Source organism: Heterodontus francisci, chromosome 1 (genome assembly GCF_036365525.1).
Source record: "Heterodontus francisci isolate sHetFra1 chromosome 1, sHetFra1.hap1, whole genome shotgun sequence".
NCBI lineage: Eukaryota > Metazoa > Chordata > Chondrichthyes > Heterodontiformes > Heterodontidae > Heterodontus > Heterodontus francisci.
The window spans coordinates 124,135,422-124,150,972 of record NC_090371.1 but is presented as its reverse complement, the minus strand read 5'-3'; the positions used below and the strand labels follow the sequence as shown (position 1 = coordinate 124,150,972).

General features: G+C 41.6%; 1 protein-coding gene across 1 annotated transcript in view; it reads right to left on the bottom strand.

Moving 5' to 3' along the window:
* The window catches only part of lnx1 (ligand of numb-protein X 1), a 210,949-nt gene that overhangs the window by 71,100 nt on the left and 124,298 nt on the right, over positions 1 to 15,551 (bottom strand). The window contains exons 6-8 of the mRNA XM_068035321.1: positions 13,383 to 13,511; positions 2,997 to 3,174; positions 1,485 to 1,716 (exon numbers count right to left, since the gene is read on the bottom strand). Of these exons, the coding sequence (XP_067891422.1) occupies positions 1,485 to 1,716; positions 2,997 to 3,174; positions 13,383 to 13,511 (539 nt within the window). The remainder of the gene's footprint in view (positions 1 to 1,484; positions 1,717 to 2,996; positions 3,175 to 13,382; positions 13,512 to 15,551) is intronic.

Sequence of the window (15,551 nt, the reverse complement as noted above, 5' to 3'; positions counted from 1 at the left end):
AGTAAAATGCTAATGACGGGATTAGCTTTTACATTTCATGGATGTGGCACAGACATAAACTTTCTATGATTCTATGTAATTGTTTTGTGTGGAAATTTGTAAGACAATACTTATGCCATTAATTATACCCTGCAACTTGACAAATTCTACCATTTAGAAAAAATGTGGGGCTTTATCGTGCTGTTCAGGTTGTCCACAGGTAAACTGTTTTACATGCTCGTTCTGGTAAACAAGGTATCAACCACCTGCTTAATACACCTGTGTAGTACAGACTGACTGATGTTGCTGACGTCCTCTGTGCCATCTCAGAATGAGCCTGAGGCATCATCGTCAAAAGCTGTGGTGACTTTGACAGCACTGACAGAACTGTCATTTCACAGGAGTTTCGACTGGAGGTCAGATTCCAGTATGCAGCACAATTCTGCCACAGCATCTTGTTACATATACTCTAAGAAAACAGAATTCCTTGAACAAATCTCTCAGTGCACTTCTGCCTCTAGATCCAGGTTTGAGGGCAACTATGGTTGCAGCCTTTCTGCTCCTGATTTAACTCTTCTGTCTGGTATCCTTTTTCTGCACCTCCTCCTCATTGTCTTCCAAATAATGGGTTCCATAAAGCAACCCATGGTACCAATACAAAATACACCTGAGAATGGCAGTACCAACAGTGTTGGCAGTCAAAGTGGTGTGCAATAAATAGGCTATCAAATAAGCAGCAATATGATTTTAACATTTGTAAAAATATATTTTTCCTTAATAAAAATGGGCACTTCACCTTTAAACACAGACTTTCTGTCAGCAGACAAGATTCAACTTTGCCTACTTTGTATGAGTGACCTAAGGACGACATGAATGCTGGGAATCTATGCTTGTGCTGATTTGAATGTATATAACCAAGGATGATTACACACAAGCAGTTACTTTGATTAACAGGTCAGGGCGGGGGTCACAGGGAGGGTAGTGTGGAGGGGGGGTTCAGTAGCAAGAGCAGGGGGTGGCTCTTAGCAGGCCCCATTCCTGATGCTGGTGCCCCCATGCAGGCACTAAGTGCCTTTTAATGAGGGAACACCCCCAAGCCCCAACAAGCCAGAAAGCAACCCGCACAGTTTTTCTTGCCGTGCTCCTTGTGCAGCGACAGGCCCATCTGCTGCTGGGCTAACTGTGGCAGCAATGGTGGGATGAGGCCCTTAATTGGGCATTAATTGCCTATTTAAGGGCTTCAATTGGCAGAGAGGCAGGAAGGCCCTTCACAGGCCTTCCCGCCCCGATCTTAATTTCGGCACAGATGGGAAGGTGGTGAGGCTCTCCCTGCTGCCATCCCACCCAATTACATGTGCTCCCCACTTCCAAACCCGACGTGGGGGGAGCATAAAATTCCTCCCGTTGTACCTCCTAGGGTAATAGGTCTGGCCTGGCAATGAAGGGCTGAAATTAACACAGAAATATTACTGGGTACTATGTGAATACATATCATGCATACTCACCGAGGCAATCCGAGCCACATATTCCACGATGGTGACCAGTCATCACCTGACAAGTTGTTTTGATTGGTGTTAAGAGGCATTTGGCTGTCGACATTGTCCTTTTCTGCCACTCTCAGTTCCAAAGCTTTGAAAACAACAGAAGAGGAGGCGGCACTATGCTTTATTATGGACACTGCTTCACTTTGTGTCATGCCAGTTAGTTCAATGCCATTTATATCCAAGAGAATGTCACCTAAGAAGAGCAAAGAAAATATGAAATACAGGAATTCATTTTATAGCTTCCAAATGACATGTGAATCTGCTTCAGAAAATCATTCATTGGGTCTAATAACTGTTTTCATTTAATGTTGCATAGTCTGCTTAATAATGCAGGAAAAAAAACTATAAGCTCAAATCCTATTAGGGTCACATTTGGGTAGATTTTCTAATACTAAACTAAAAGTTGTATTCGCACACCATATTTCTTCCCATTCCTGTTTTTTTTTGGACCTCAACGAAGGATAGGCAGTTGATCTGCTCTTGAACCTGCCATTAGAAAGTGAACAGCAGCAGTCTGGGTTGATATTCCCTGCTGATTACCTCTATTTTGTGCCTTCTAAAGACAACCATAACAGCAATCATAGATTCATTCTGTAAGGGATGAATGATGCATTCATAGTCCTAATGGTAGTGTCATAGAACACAGAATAAATACCATTAAACTTTTCATTTTTGGATTGAAATTTGGGCATAATATTGCAAGGTATTAATCTAAACAAAAATAAGGAAAAGGATAGGCCTATCCAATGCAAAGATGAGTACTTTGGATTATATTAATTATTGGGTAGGCGGATAAACCTGGGACACTTACAAATACATGATGAACAAACATAGAAATACTAGACCTCGAAAGGGCAGCGGTCAGAATTAGGAGCCGAACCTGGATCTGCCTAAATTCTAGCCCATCTAACGTAATGTACAAATTTTAGACACAGGTTGCAACTTTTCCCCTTCCTCATTTACGTTCCCACAGCATTTTGGGAGCAAGTCGTTTCAGTCCTGACATCCCTGGAAATTTCAAGAGGGATTGATTACCTTTGAAATGCTGTCTGAGGTTCCCTGTGTGGATAAAGGATTGCAAAAGAAAAAAAAAACCCTTTTGTTTGGCTATTAACAGCGTAGAACTCCCACTCTCAAAATGGCCAGGTACAGTTTGGGACAGAGTCATCACAAGGGCACAATGGTGGTTGGAAGTAAAATCCCAATGCACTTCTAATCCCTCTGAAAACTTTGCAGAATTTCCTGCCTACAGTCTCCAAAATACCCCAGTCAAAAGTTATCAAAGATTGTACTGAAAAGAAATAGAAGTGATTATAAATTTAAAGGTAAACTAAAATTACTAATTTAATCATAACATTAAGAATTAGGAACAACAGATTTATGCATGTATAATAAATGCTAAATGAATAAAGGATTAATGAATGGTGTAAAACATATAATTGTAGAAATAATTTACAACAAGCTCTTGGTTACCATTTTTTATTCTTCCATCATTCCCCAAGCACCCATCAGGATGTACATTTGTAACATAGATTGGGAGATCCCAGCCTTTGCTTAGCAGGCCTCCTGATACGGTCATTCCCAAGGGCTCATGAGCTTCTTTGCGAACAGTGATGATCTTTTCATGGCATGTGAAGGCATGAAGAAAGTTCTAGAAAATACACAGACAATTTGCTGTTATGTACCATAATAAAACATGTCTAAATTACTTCCAACAGTCGCAGTTTTAGCCCAATAATCTGACCCTGTGGCCTTGTTCCGTTAATGAGTTAGTATTTCAGAAATAAAAATATTATTCAATGCTTATTTTCTTTTGTCGCACTTTAAAAATGTAAATATATTTATTTGCGTAGTTTCTGCAAGTAAAAGTTATTTGCTGTTGCATTGTTCCTCTCTGTCCCTCGTGCACATAAAGTTTCCAATTAGTATTCCCAGATGGCTGCAGTACAGAATCAGCAAAAGCTGCTAACGTGAGCAGTGTGAAACACAGGGAAATATGGTTAATCTTGAATAGTGTTTTGTACAGCTGAGCTATCCAGGCTACAAATTATGCCACAAATAGAAGACTGATTTAAAAAAAAAATTAAAGTATTGAAACAGCTTCCAATGGCCCAGTGGGCAAAGGCATCATTTGATACAACACCACGTCATACAGATCAGAAGACCTCACACACATGGGGCTGGATTTTTAAAGCTGCTGTGTGCGGGTACAGAGGCGAGTGCAATTTGAAGATCATGTTCTTGGAGATTGGCACTGGGACCCGCTGTCTTTGGAACATGAACCCATTTTTAAGGGAGTGCCGGGAGGCAGGGAACTGCAACTCCACACACCTCCAATTATTTGCCTGTTGAGCTCATGACAGAGTTCATTAACAGGCTTGTTAGCAGCAGTTTGGGATGTTTAAAGGTGGGGAACGGGGAGAACGCCATGTGGGGAACATGGCCGGGTGTACAAGACGTGAACACTGTGAGGGGCCCTGAGCGCTATGAAGGGGGAAGGGCTGATTAAAATAATGCTGAGGCACAAAACTAAGCTCAACTGCTTCAAAACTGCCAGAGTAGCCATTGCTGGAGCTGAGAGACTTGCTTTTCTCAGTGGTGGGTGGTAGGAAGCTGGAGAGGGATGTGAGCCTGCTGGCATCATTGGGGCACCTGGGGTTGGCAGGGTAAGGCCTAGTGAATAAACAAACACCTGCTGAAGGTGTTTAGATAGGAACAGGCTTCTCTGCCATTGCTCAGAGCAGCCAGGATGAGCTACAGCAGATGCAACCTTGTGGACAGCAGGAGGCCAGAGGAGCACAGCGGGGGCTGCACGGGGAGGAAGGCGCTACCCAAGACATCGGGTATACTGCCCAAGAGTCAGCCACCTGCAAATGACAGAATTCCAGTGCCGTAGGAGGCTGTGACTATCCAGGCAGATGGTCTCGGACCGATGTGCTCTGATTCACAAAGACCTGAGGCCTCGCGTTCCTCATGGCAGTCACATACCTGCAGCCATCAAGGTCACCGTCACTCTCTATTTCTATGCAACTGGGTCATTCCAGGAGTCTTTTATGGACTGAGGTGACATCTCACAATCGGCAGCTTATCAGGCCATCAGGCAGGTCATGGATGGCATATTCAGGAGGGCGGGAGATGACATCCACTTTGACACAGATGGGCCTGCGCATGCACAGAGGGATTTGCCTCCATCGCTGGATTCCCCCAGATGCAGGGCATGATCAATGTGGCCAACAAGGCATCCAGTGACCTGCCAGTGAGATCCATCAACATGAAGGGCTTCCATTCCATCAATGTCCATCTGGTCTGTGGCCACAACAAGTGCTTCCTCCATGTGTGCACTCACTTTCCTGGCAGCTGCCATGACTCCTTCATCCTCTGAAAGCACAGGCTGCCTCAGATCTTCACTCCATCCTGCAAAGTGTGTGGATGGATCCAAGAGGACAAGGGAAATCCCTTGAAGAGATGGCTACTGACCCCTCTAAGAGAGCCCCAGGCAAAGGCACAGAGGCAATACAACCAATGCCACCTGCTCAGCAGGCCAACCTTTCAGCAAGCATCAAGCCCTGATTCTGGTGCGTGAACCAGTCGGGTGGTTCCTTCCAATCCCTCCTGCAAGGGTCTCGGTCATTGTTGTGTTCTGCCGTACTCTCTGTAACATGGTCCTCCAGACAGGTGTGGACCTTGAGGACAGTGAGGCCCTGGAAGGAGACAGCTCATTGGGGAAGAAGCAGGAGACAAGAGAGGAGGAGGAAGAAGAGGCAGAGGGGGATAATGCTGAACGCAAAGGTGGCCTCCTCCTGCCACCCTCTAGGAAGAGGACCTCCCTCCTCTACCTCACGGCCTCCAACATTAAATCAGGTCAGCATCGATGAAGTGAGGGTCTGCCCTGCCTCGAGTGCCAGGCTTTCAGTTCCGATGGGACATCTCGCTTCTCTCTGGTGCTGTAGAAGGCAGATCTTTCCCTCAGGACAACAAGCAGCCTCAGTGACGGCTGTTCTGGGTCTATATGAGTCCCACACTTGATCTAACTCACCTTCATTCCCAGGCCCGCAGACTCTAAGTGGACAGGAAACCTGTCTCCATACCAATTTAAGGCTCACCCATTTGAAAATTGCAATCTGAATCAGGTTCCCACTGGAGGTGGGTTTCTGACCCAGAACCAGACCCAGTTCCTGTTTCCTACCTCCGTAATGGAAATCCAGCACTGGATCTCTGGTCTTTGCTTAGTTAGCAGACTTATGCTACAATTGGCTTCAATATTTCCAGACCACGGTACTGACAAAAACATCCAAGATCCCACCGCTAGTTATTATCCAGGAATCATTAGTGGAAATGTGCTTGTGGAGATGTCAGGCAAGAAAAGATCGGGAATAATTTCCAGAACTTTTGGAATATAAGTGTTAGAGCCTTTGGGAGAGATGGCAAGAAATAACCGTATGTTGGTTGACATCCTTTCATCCATGAAAGATGATGGACACACAGCAAACGATCCATTTAGGTGGGCTGTCTTCTCTTGGTGCACCTTTGCTAATGGCTGTGATGGCCAATCATCGAGAGGCAGGTTCTGCCACAAGTGCTGCACGTGAAGCTGCCCAGTGATGCTGAGAGTTGTTGTTTTCGACATTGGCACCCGTCGCCAAGCTGCTGTAGCAACTGGTCATCATGGCGGAGTACACCAGTCCATAGGATGTGTCGCTATTTTCCTCTTTCGCCAGCTAGTGACTCCCAAGTACGATAGTCAACATTAGGGAATTCATATCATGCTTGCAAGCATCCTTGAAGCGGAGCTTTGGGCTCCCCACTGGTCGTCTGGCCCCGGCTACCTCACCAAAGAATATGGAAAAAAAGGAGGCCTGGGCCATACATTGACCTTTCAACCTGATGGGATAAAACCCATTAGCTGTCTGCTAGTTGTAAGGGTCCATGTGAAATCAATTATGTAGTTATTCACTTTGGTGGAAAAAACAGTAAGACAGAATATTTCTTAAATGATCAGAGGTTGGGATGTGTTGGTGTCCAAAGGGACCTGGGTGTCCTTGTTCATGAGTCACTTAAAGCTAGCATGTAGGTGCAGCAACCAATTAGGAAGGCAAGTGGTAGTTGATTTTAAGCCACAAATAGAGGTAAATGGGTATGATCTAATTGCCACAATGGAAATGTGGCTACAGGGTGACCAAGACAGGGAACTGAATATTCAAGGATATTCGGCACTTAGGAAGGACAGGCAAAAAGGAAAAGGAGGTGGTGTTGTGCTGATAATAAGGGATGGTATCACTATATTAGTAAGGGAGGATTTCAGATCAGAAGAACAAAATGTGGAATCTGTTTGGGTGGGGCTAAGAAACAGCAAGGGGCAGCAAACATTGGTAGGAGTTGTTTATAGGCCACTAAACAGTAGCAGTAGTGCGGGGCATGGTATTCATCAGGAGATTAGAGAAGCATGTGGCATGGATAATGCAGTAATCATGGGTGACTTCAACATGCACATCGACTGGGTAAACTTAATGAGCACTAATGCTGTGGAGGATGAGTTTCTGGAGTGTGTTAGGGATAGTTTTCTAGAGCAGTATGTTAAGGAACCGACTACAGAACAGGATATTTTAGATCCAGTTTTATGTAATGAGAAAGGGCTAATTAATAATCTTGTTATAAAAGAACCTTTTTATAAGATGAGTGACTACTATATTTGAAAGTGTGGTAGTTCAATCTGAAGCCAGGGTGTTAAATTTGAACAAAGGAAATTATGAAGGTATGATGGGAAAATTGGCTGAGGTGGATTGGGAAAATACATTAAAAGGTATGACAATACATAGGCAATAGATAGTCTTCAAAGAATTATGACTTAGTTTACAGCAACTATACATTCCTTCAAGGCACAAAAACCCCAAAAGTAAAGGCAGTCAACTGTGGATAACAAAGGAAGTTAAGGATTGTATAAGATTAAAAGAAAAGGCCTATGAAGTTGCCAGAAAGTAAAGCTGAGGATTGGGAGGATTTTAGAATACAGCAAAGGAGGACCGAGAAACTGATAAAGAAAGGGAGAATAGAATACGACTGTAAGCTAGCAAAAAATATAAAAATGGACTGTAAAAGCTTGTGTCAGGAGAATTTATAATGGGGAATAGAGAAATGGCAGGGAAGCTAAATGATTACTTTGAATCTGTCTTCACTGAGGAAGATACAAGAAATCTCCCAGAATTAGAGATTCAAGGGATTAGGGGGAATGAGGAATTGAAGGAAATGAGTATTAATAAGAAGGTTATATTGGAGAAATTAATGGGGTTGAAGGTTGATAAGTCCCCAGGACCTGATATTCTACATCCCAGAGTGTTGAAAGAGATAGCCATGGAAATAATGGATGCATTGGTGAACATCTTCCAAAATTCTATAGATTCTGGAATAGTTCCTGCAGATTGGAAGGTTGCAAATGTCACACCACCATTTAAGAAGAGAGGGAGAGAGAAAACAGGGAATTACAGATCTGTTAGCCTTACATCAGTCGTTGGGAAAATGCTAGAATCTATTCTAAAGGATATGATAAATGGACATTTGGATAATAATGATCTGATTGGGCATAGTCAACATGGATTTATGTTTGATGAACATGTTGGAGCTTTTTGAGGATGCTACTAACAGAATTAGTAAAGGGGAGTCGGTGGACGTGGTATACCTGGATTTTCAGAAGGCTTTTGACAAAGTCCCCCACAAGAGGTTGGTTAGCAAAATTAAAGCACATGGGACAGGAAGTAATATACTGGCATAGATTAAGGATTGGTTAACAGGCAGAAAGCAAAGAGTAGGAATAAATGGGTCATTCTCACATTGGCAGGCTGTCACTAGTGGGGTACTGCAGGGATCAGTGCTTGGGCCCCAGCTGTTCACAATATTTATCAATGATTTAGATGTGGGGACCAAATGTAGTATTTCCAAGCTCGTGATGACACAAAACTAGGTGGGAATGTGTGTTGTGAGGAAGATGCAAAGCGGCTTCAAGGGGATTTGGACAGACTTCGTGAGTGGGAAAGAACATAGCAGATGGGTATAATGTGGAAAAATATGAGGTTATCCACTTTAGTAGGAGGAATAGATGTGTAGAGTATTTCTTAAATGGTAAGTGATTAGAGTGTAGATGTACAAAGGGAACTGGGTGTCCTTGTCAATAAGTCACTGAAAGCTAACATGCAGGTGCAGAAAGCAATCAGGAAGGCTAATGGTATGTTAGCCTTTATTGCAAGAGGATTTGAGTACAGGAGTTGTGAAGTCTTGCTTCAATTGTATAGAACCTTGGTTAGACCGCACTTGGAGTACTGTGTGCAGTTTTGGTTCCCTTACCTTAAGAAGGATATTATTGCCATAGAGGGAGTGCACTGAAGGTTCATCAAACCTGTTCCTGAGATGGTGGGACTGTCCTATGAAGAGAGATTGGGGAAACTGGGCCTGTGTTTCGAAGAATGAGAGGTGATCTCATTGAAACTTACAAAATACTTAAAGGGATAGACAGGGTAGATGCATCTGTTTTCCCTGGTTGGGGAGTCTAGAACCAGGGGACACAATTTCAAAATAAGGGGGAAGCCACTTAGGACAGAGATGAGGAGAAATTTCTTTACTCAGAGGGTTGTAAATCTTTGGAATTCTCTCCCACAGAGGCTGTGGAAGCTCAGTCATTGAGTATGTTTAAAGCAGAGATTGACAGATTTCTAAATACAAATGACATAAGGGGATACAAGGATAGTGTGGGGAAACAGGCATTGAAGTGGATGATCAGCCATGATCATATTGAATGGTGGGGCAGGCTCGATGGGCTGAATGGCCTACTCCTGCTCCTATGTTCGCCTTCATCGCAAGGGGATTTGAGTACAGAAGTAAAGATATCTTGCTTCAATTGTATAGAGCCTTGGTGAGACTGCACCTGGTGTATTGTGTATAGTTTTGGTCTCCTTATATAAGGAAGGATATACTTGCCATAGAGGGAGTGCAATGGAGGTTCACCAAACTAATCCGTGGGATGGCAGGATTGTCTTACGAGGAGAGACTGAGAAAACTGGGGCTGTATTCTCCACAGTTTCTAAGAATGAGAGGTGATCTCATTGAAACTTACAAAATTCTTACAGGGTGTGACAGGGTGGATGTAGACAGGATGTTTCCCCTGGCTGGTGAGTCTAGAACCAGGGACATAGTTTCAGAATAAGCGGTAGGCCATTTAAGACTGGGATGAGGAGGAATCTCTTCACTTAAAGGGTGGTAAATTTTGGAATTCTTTTCCCAGAGGGCTGTGAAAGCTCAATCATTGAGCATGTTCAAGACAGAAATCAATAGATTTCTGGAGACTAATGACATCAAGGGATATGGGGATAGCATGGGAAAGTGGCGTTGAGGTAGATGATCAGCCATGATCTAATTGAATGGGGGAGCAGGCTCGATGGGCTGAATCGCCTACCCATGTTCGTATGTTCCTTTGTTCCTAACCTAGCTCTGAGTGGATAGCTCAGAACAGTCCACAACTTCGTATCAAGTTGTATCATGTTATATCAGCAGGACTACAGGGATGGGAGATGGACAAAATTCCACATTAGTGCAGTAGGAGCCATTCGTCTAAAGACAGAATTAAAGGACATTGGGGGTAGATCTTAAGATTAGGGCCTCAGTTTAACCCCAACAATGCGGCACTCCCTCAGTACTAAAGTGTCAGCCTAAACTATGTATTTAAATCTAAGTAACGGGACATGAACCTTTCTGACTCAGAGACGAGGTTCCTCAACAGAGTCAAGGCTGACTATACTGACTTGCTATATGGTCTTGCAAATGCTTGGGCTAACAGTTGGAGCTCAAAATTGAAAGGTAGGTCAATTTCCCCAGCATTGACATCCTTCAGGCTGATGAACATTTAAAAAAGTCAATATTTTAGCAAAACTTTCCAGCACTTACCACTTCAATACAGATATTACCAAGCATAAACTATTTTATCTCAAGAATCTAATTGAATGGAAATGTAAAAAAAAATCATTTTATAAACACGTAATTGAAAGCTGAATAATCGCTGATAAAATCCAGGCCTAGAGCAGACATTGTTTATCTTGAAATACATCTGAGTACACTCAGCGACTCTCCACTGACGTTTTTACATCACTGTCTAAGCCACTCTTCCGGCAACTCTAACCTCTGAAAGTAATTTTCTATGATAGACATCAGCTTTAATTGACCTTCTTGTTCACTATGAAATAAATATTTGCAGATATTTAGTCTAACAAGCACTTCATTACAGAAGATCTGTGCATAGCTATCATTTTGCTGCTCCACGTCCTAAATCTTTGTTTACAAAATACGTGCTGTATTTGGTTAGGAGTTGGAGCACAGCAATTATAGAATATAGCAATCCTCTTAAATGTACTTTTTAACTAAAATTAAATTAGTTCATCTATTTCTTCCATTTTGCTTTTTCAGGTCCCTTTGTGCCAGGGATTATTCAGTTCTGCATAAAGTGTAATTTTTTGCAAATTCCCTAAGGGACTCAATGTATCTCACAGAAGTACTGTATAATTTAAACAAAACTGTCCTGGGAAATACATCTATTACTCCCAACTTAGTGGAGATTCACGTACAATTCAATAAAGGCACTCCAAGAAAAACTAACTAACAGAGGCAGTGGACAGGATCATCTCAGGCTCTGCCATTGCTCCTCGATAATGAATAATTACGCGGAAGAAGCCAAACATCACTCAATATATTTATCTTCAATTGGTCAGAAGACATCTGCATCCAGCATTCCCCCACTGACCCCAGTTGAATGGATGAGATTTAGAACCCTTTATGTAGGGAACTGAGGGCTTGAATCTCCATTCTAGTACTTCCTAGCAGAGCACACCAGACAATCAGCGACCTATTATGCTTTTGGAAGTGACAACTAGAAATAAATTAACTTTCTAACTTTCATCATATTTGTAACATATTTTGTCTCATTAGTTTCAAAATAATTCCAAATAGTTAACTAATAATTTAAAAAATTATTCACTTACATTTTCTTTTTATTTCATTTTTAAATAAAACTAATATATCTACCAAAAATAAGTTCCTTCAGAAAATTGTTATAGAAAAAAAGGTCAGACAGACAAGTTGAAGGGAACTGGAAGACAGAGTTTTTTGAAAATGGAGTGAAAAGGGAAAGCAAAACGATCCTTTTGAGTGGGAACAGAAGAGAGACAGAGACAGATCCTATTATAGAATCATAGAACTGTTACTGCACAGAAAAAGGCCACTTAGCCCATAGTGTCTGTGCCAGCTCTACAAAAGAGCACTTTACCTGGTGCCATTCCCCAGCCTTCTCCCTTTAGCCCTGCACATTCTTCCTTTATAGATAACAATCCAATTCCCTCTTGAATGCGCGACTGAACCGACCTCTACCACACTCTCAGGCAGTGCAATCCAGACCTTAACCACTCACTGTGTGAAAAGGCTTTTCCTCATGTCGTTATTGCTTCTTTTGCCAACTACCTTAAACCTGTAAACCTGTTTTCAATCCTTCCACCAATGGGAACAGTTATTCCCTATCTACTCTGTCCAGACTCCTCCTGATTTTGAACACCTCTATCAAATCTCTTCTCAACCTTTTCTTTTCCAAAGGAAACAGTCCCAACTTCTCCAATCTATCCATATAACTGAAGTTCCTCATTACTGGAACCATTCTCGTGCATCTTTTCTGCACCCTCTCCAATGCCTTCACATCTTTCCTAAAGTGTGGTGCCCACAACTGGGCACAATACTCCAGTTGAGGCTGAACCAGTGTTCTATAGAAGTAAAACATAACTTCCTTGCTTTTGTACTCTATGCCCCTATTAACAAAGCCTGATGCTATGTGCTCTATAACTGCTCTCTGAACCTGTCCTGCCACCTTCAACAAGTGTGATAGGAGGGCTTTTCTGGTTCTGGTGGAACCACAGAAGAGCAATTACTGTCAAGGCTTAAAAAGCTCATGTTAAATTATAGTATATACTCAAATGCACCACATAACGTTCTGAAGCACCTCAACAGGGTAGATATTGAGAGGTTGTTTCCCCTGGCTGGGAAATCTAGTGCATGGGGCACAACCTCAGGATAAGGGGTCAACTATTTCGGACTGAGATGAGGAAAAATTTCTTCAGCCAGAGCGTTGTGAATCCTTGGAATTCTCTACCCTGGAGGGTCGTGGATGCTACATCTCTATATTCAAGGCTGGGATAGAGAGATTTTTGATCTCTCAGAAAATCAAGGGATATGAGGAGTGGGCAGGAAAGAGGAGTTGAGGTAGATCAGCCATAATCATTTTGAATGGCGGAGCAACCTCGAGGGGCCGTATGGTCTACTCCTGCTCCTTTTTCTTATCTTATTACAACACCTTGGCAGATGCAGTGTAATAGAATATTAATGATGCAAAATTTTCTTGAGCATTTAGGATAAATTTTTGGCTTTACCATCTGAGCGTAAAGCATCGCCTGGGCAGAGTGCGAGGGGGAAACTGTACGAGGAAGATTACTCGTTTGTACAGAGCCTCCCCGATTTCCTATCCATTAATTTAAATGGAGGGATAGGCTCTGGTACTGGTGTGCATTCCTGCACAATATTGCTCTCTGCACTCTGCCAAACGATACTTTACCCCACCCCACCCCACCCCCACCAACCCACAACAGTAAAGAAGAAATGCTATCCTTTTCTGCCTGAAGGCTTTTGTTTCAGTTTTATAAGACAATTAAAAACATTACTAATGCTTACAGCTCAAGATATAATCTATTTTATTTGGTGATACAAGATATTTTTCAGTTGCCATTACAGAGTATAACAAGTTAATTCAATCCTTCCAACAGTCTCAGAAATCCCTGTCCTTACCTTGTTGTGCAGATTTCTTCCATCAGGGCTGACTGGGCTGCTGCTGTCCCAGCCACTCTCTTGCAAGATATCAGGGGTCTGTTCTCTGGTCTTTCTCGATACAACAAAATGTACCCGATCCTCGCTTACCTAAATTATGATATATTAATGCAAGTTAAACAAATGCGTTCCACACTAGAATTTTCACGTATCAGCTTCAGGTAAAAAACAGAACACACCAAACAGCAGTGTAAAATGGGATTCCCAGATCTTTATTTGCACATATAAAATTTAAATACATTAGCCCTTTCAAAATGTCGATAATTATTTTATTGTAATGGGGCGATTCTAAACCCGTTCTTAATACAGGTCTGTTTACTGCTATTTCCATATTTTAAAGTCAGTTCAAGTCCCATGATTGCTAATTGGTAAAATCTGAAATGATCGAACTGGCCTTAATTTGATATGTTGATTTCAAAATAATAGTTAGAAAATGAATACCAAAAAAATAGTAACTAGCTGGGGCAACACAGAATACAGTGGTTTTGTACCTTTTTGCTGAATCAATCTGGTAGCTGAGGTATTTCTGAAATAATTCTTTAAAATTTGCTGTTTTAAAAATATTGCACATCGTAAATTATGTTTTGAAAATTTCAGTTGTTAAATTTAAAAAGGAATTGGTCTGCTTCAATTTATCAATCACCCACTAAAGCCTGATTTCTGAAGCACCTATTAATCCATTCTTACCTTTTAAATAGATCCTTATGGTTCAGACAAATGAATTACTGCTGAGTAATGTAACAAGAGTACAATAAAATTAAATTGATGGCTGGGTTTGAGCCATAAAGCATATATATAATGTCAGGGCTGTGATTTCCCATGCACTCCAGTTACTTGAGTAGAGGTAGGTAAAAGTTTACAGCAACTTTTACAATTCCAGCTCTTTTAATAAAGAGTGCAACTTAATTTAATTTGTTAAGTAAACATAACCCCAAGTAGCAAAATACATTGGATCTGTGTGGATTAATATGGGAACTTTTTATTTCATTTCATTACACAGTACGTATTCATGTTACAAAATCAGTTTCAATCATTAAAATAACTACAAATCTCTTTTTGAATCCGTTCAATATCAAAACTTTAAGAGGTTTTCCTTTTGGATAATGGTTGACTGTCTGGTTTGGAATGGTTTGACATGATGATGCAGTTAATTGTATCAAGCAACTGGGCTGAAGATTTGGTTTGTTTATGGTGCTATTTGCCTAATTCACACTTAAGGAGTCACTTTGTCTAGGGCCATTGAAAATTTCCAAAACTAAATCCAAGCCTGATGTACAACTTACCCTGAATATTTATGCCTCCAACTAACAAGTAGCTATTTCAATATTATCTATCACCAATAATGACGGTCATTCCTGCAGATTTGCATTTTTATAAGTGACAAGCTAGCTATTTTCTGGTGTTTTGACTGTGGTCAGGGCTGTATGCTTGTAATTAATTTCAGTACCAAAAGTTCAGTTCTGTTTTCAAGGTCTAAACAGGTGGCACGCTTGTTTATGTGTCTGATATTGATGATCACATGAATATCAGAAGTATGTAATTTGTGGTCTAACAGCTGTAGATCCATATGCCCTCTCTTAGTTCCTCACTGAAATCTATGTTAGTCAATGTCAAGGATAATTGCTCAGCCTCAGTGGGAAACAAATTCATATAGCATGTGCCTGGTAAAAGTTAATGTTCACATGTACAAGGAGACTGATGTTCAGGAGATGGGTAAGCAAGTAGTGTTGACTGCTGACCACTCATCAACACTGATGCCAGTGTATGAATGATTAAACCTGTTTTTATTCCAACTGTCCTTATTACCTGCTTTAGCCAGAGCTGTTTCAATGTTTTTTAGTTTATTGGATTGGTGGTGCTTCTTGTTCTCACCCTGAGCAGCAGAATTCAATTAACTTTGCTTCTAATGTTCATCTCTCCATTACCTTGATATGGTCCAACTCTGACATCCAACTCTGACTCTTCATTTCCTCAACATTTCTATCTTCATCTCTGGGGATAGTCTATCCACTTCTATCTACTTTCACCCCACTAACTCATATAGCAACCCCAAGTACACTGCCTCCCACTCCACTGAAAGGATTCCATTTTCTTTTCCCAGTTTCTCGATTTGCATTTGCTCTGACAATA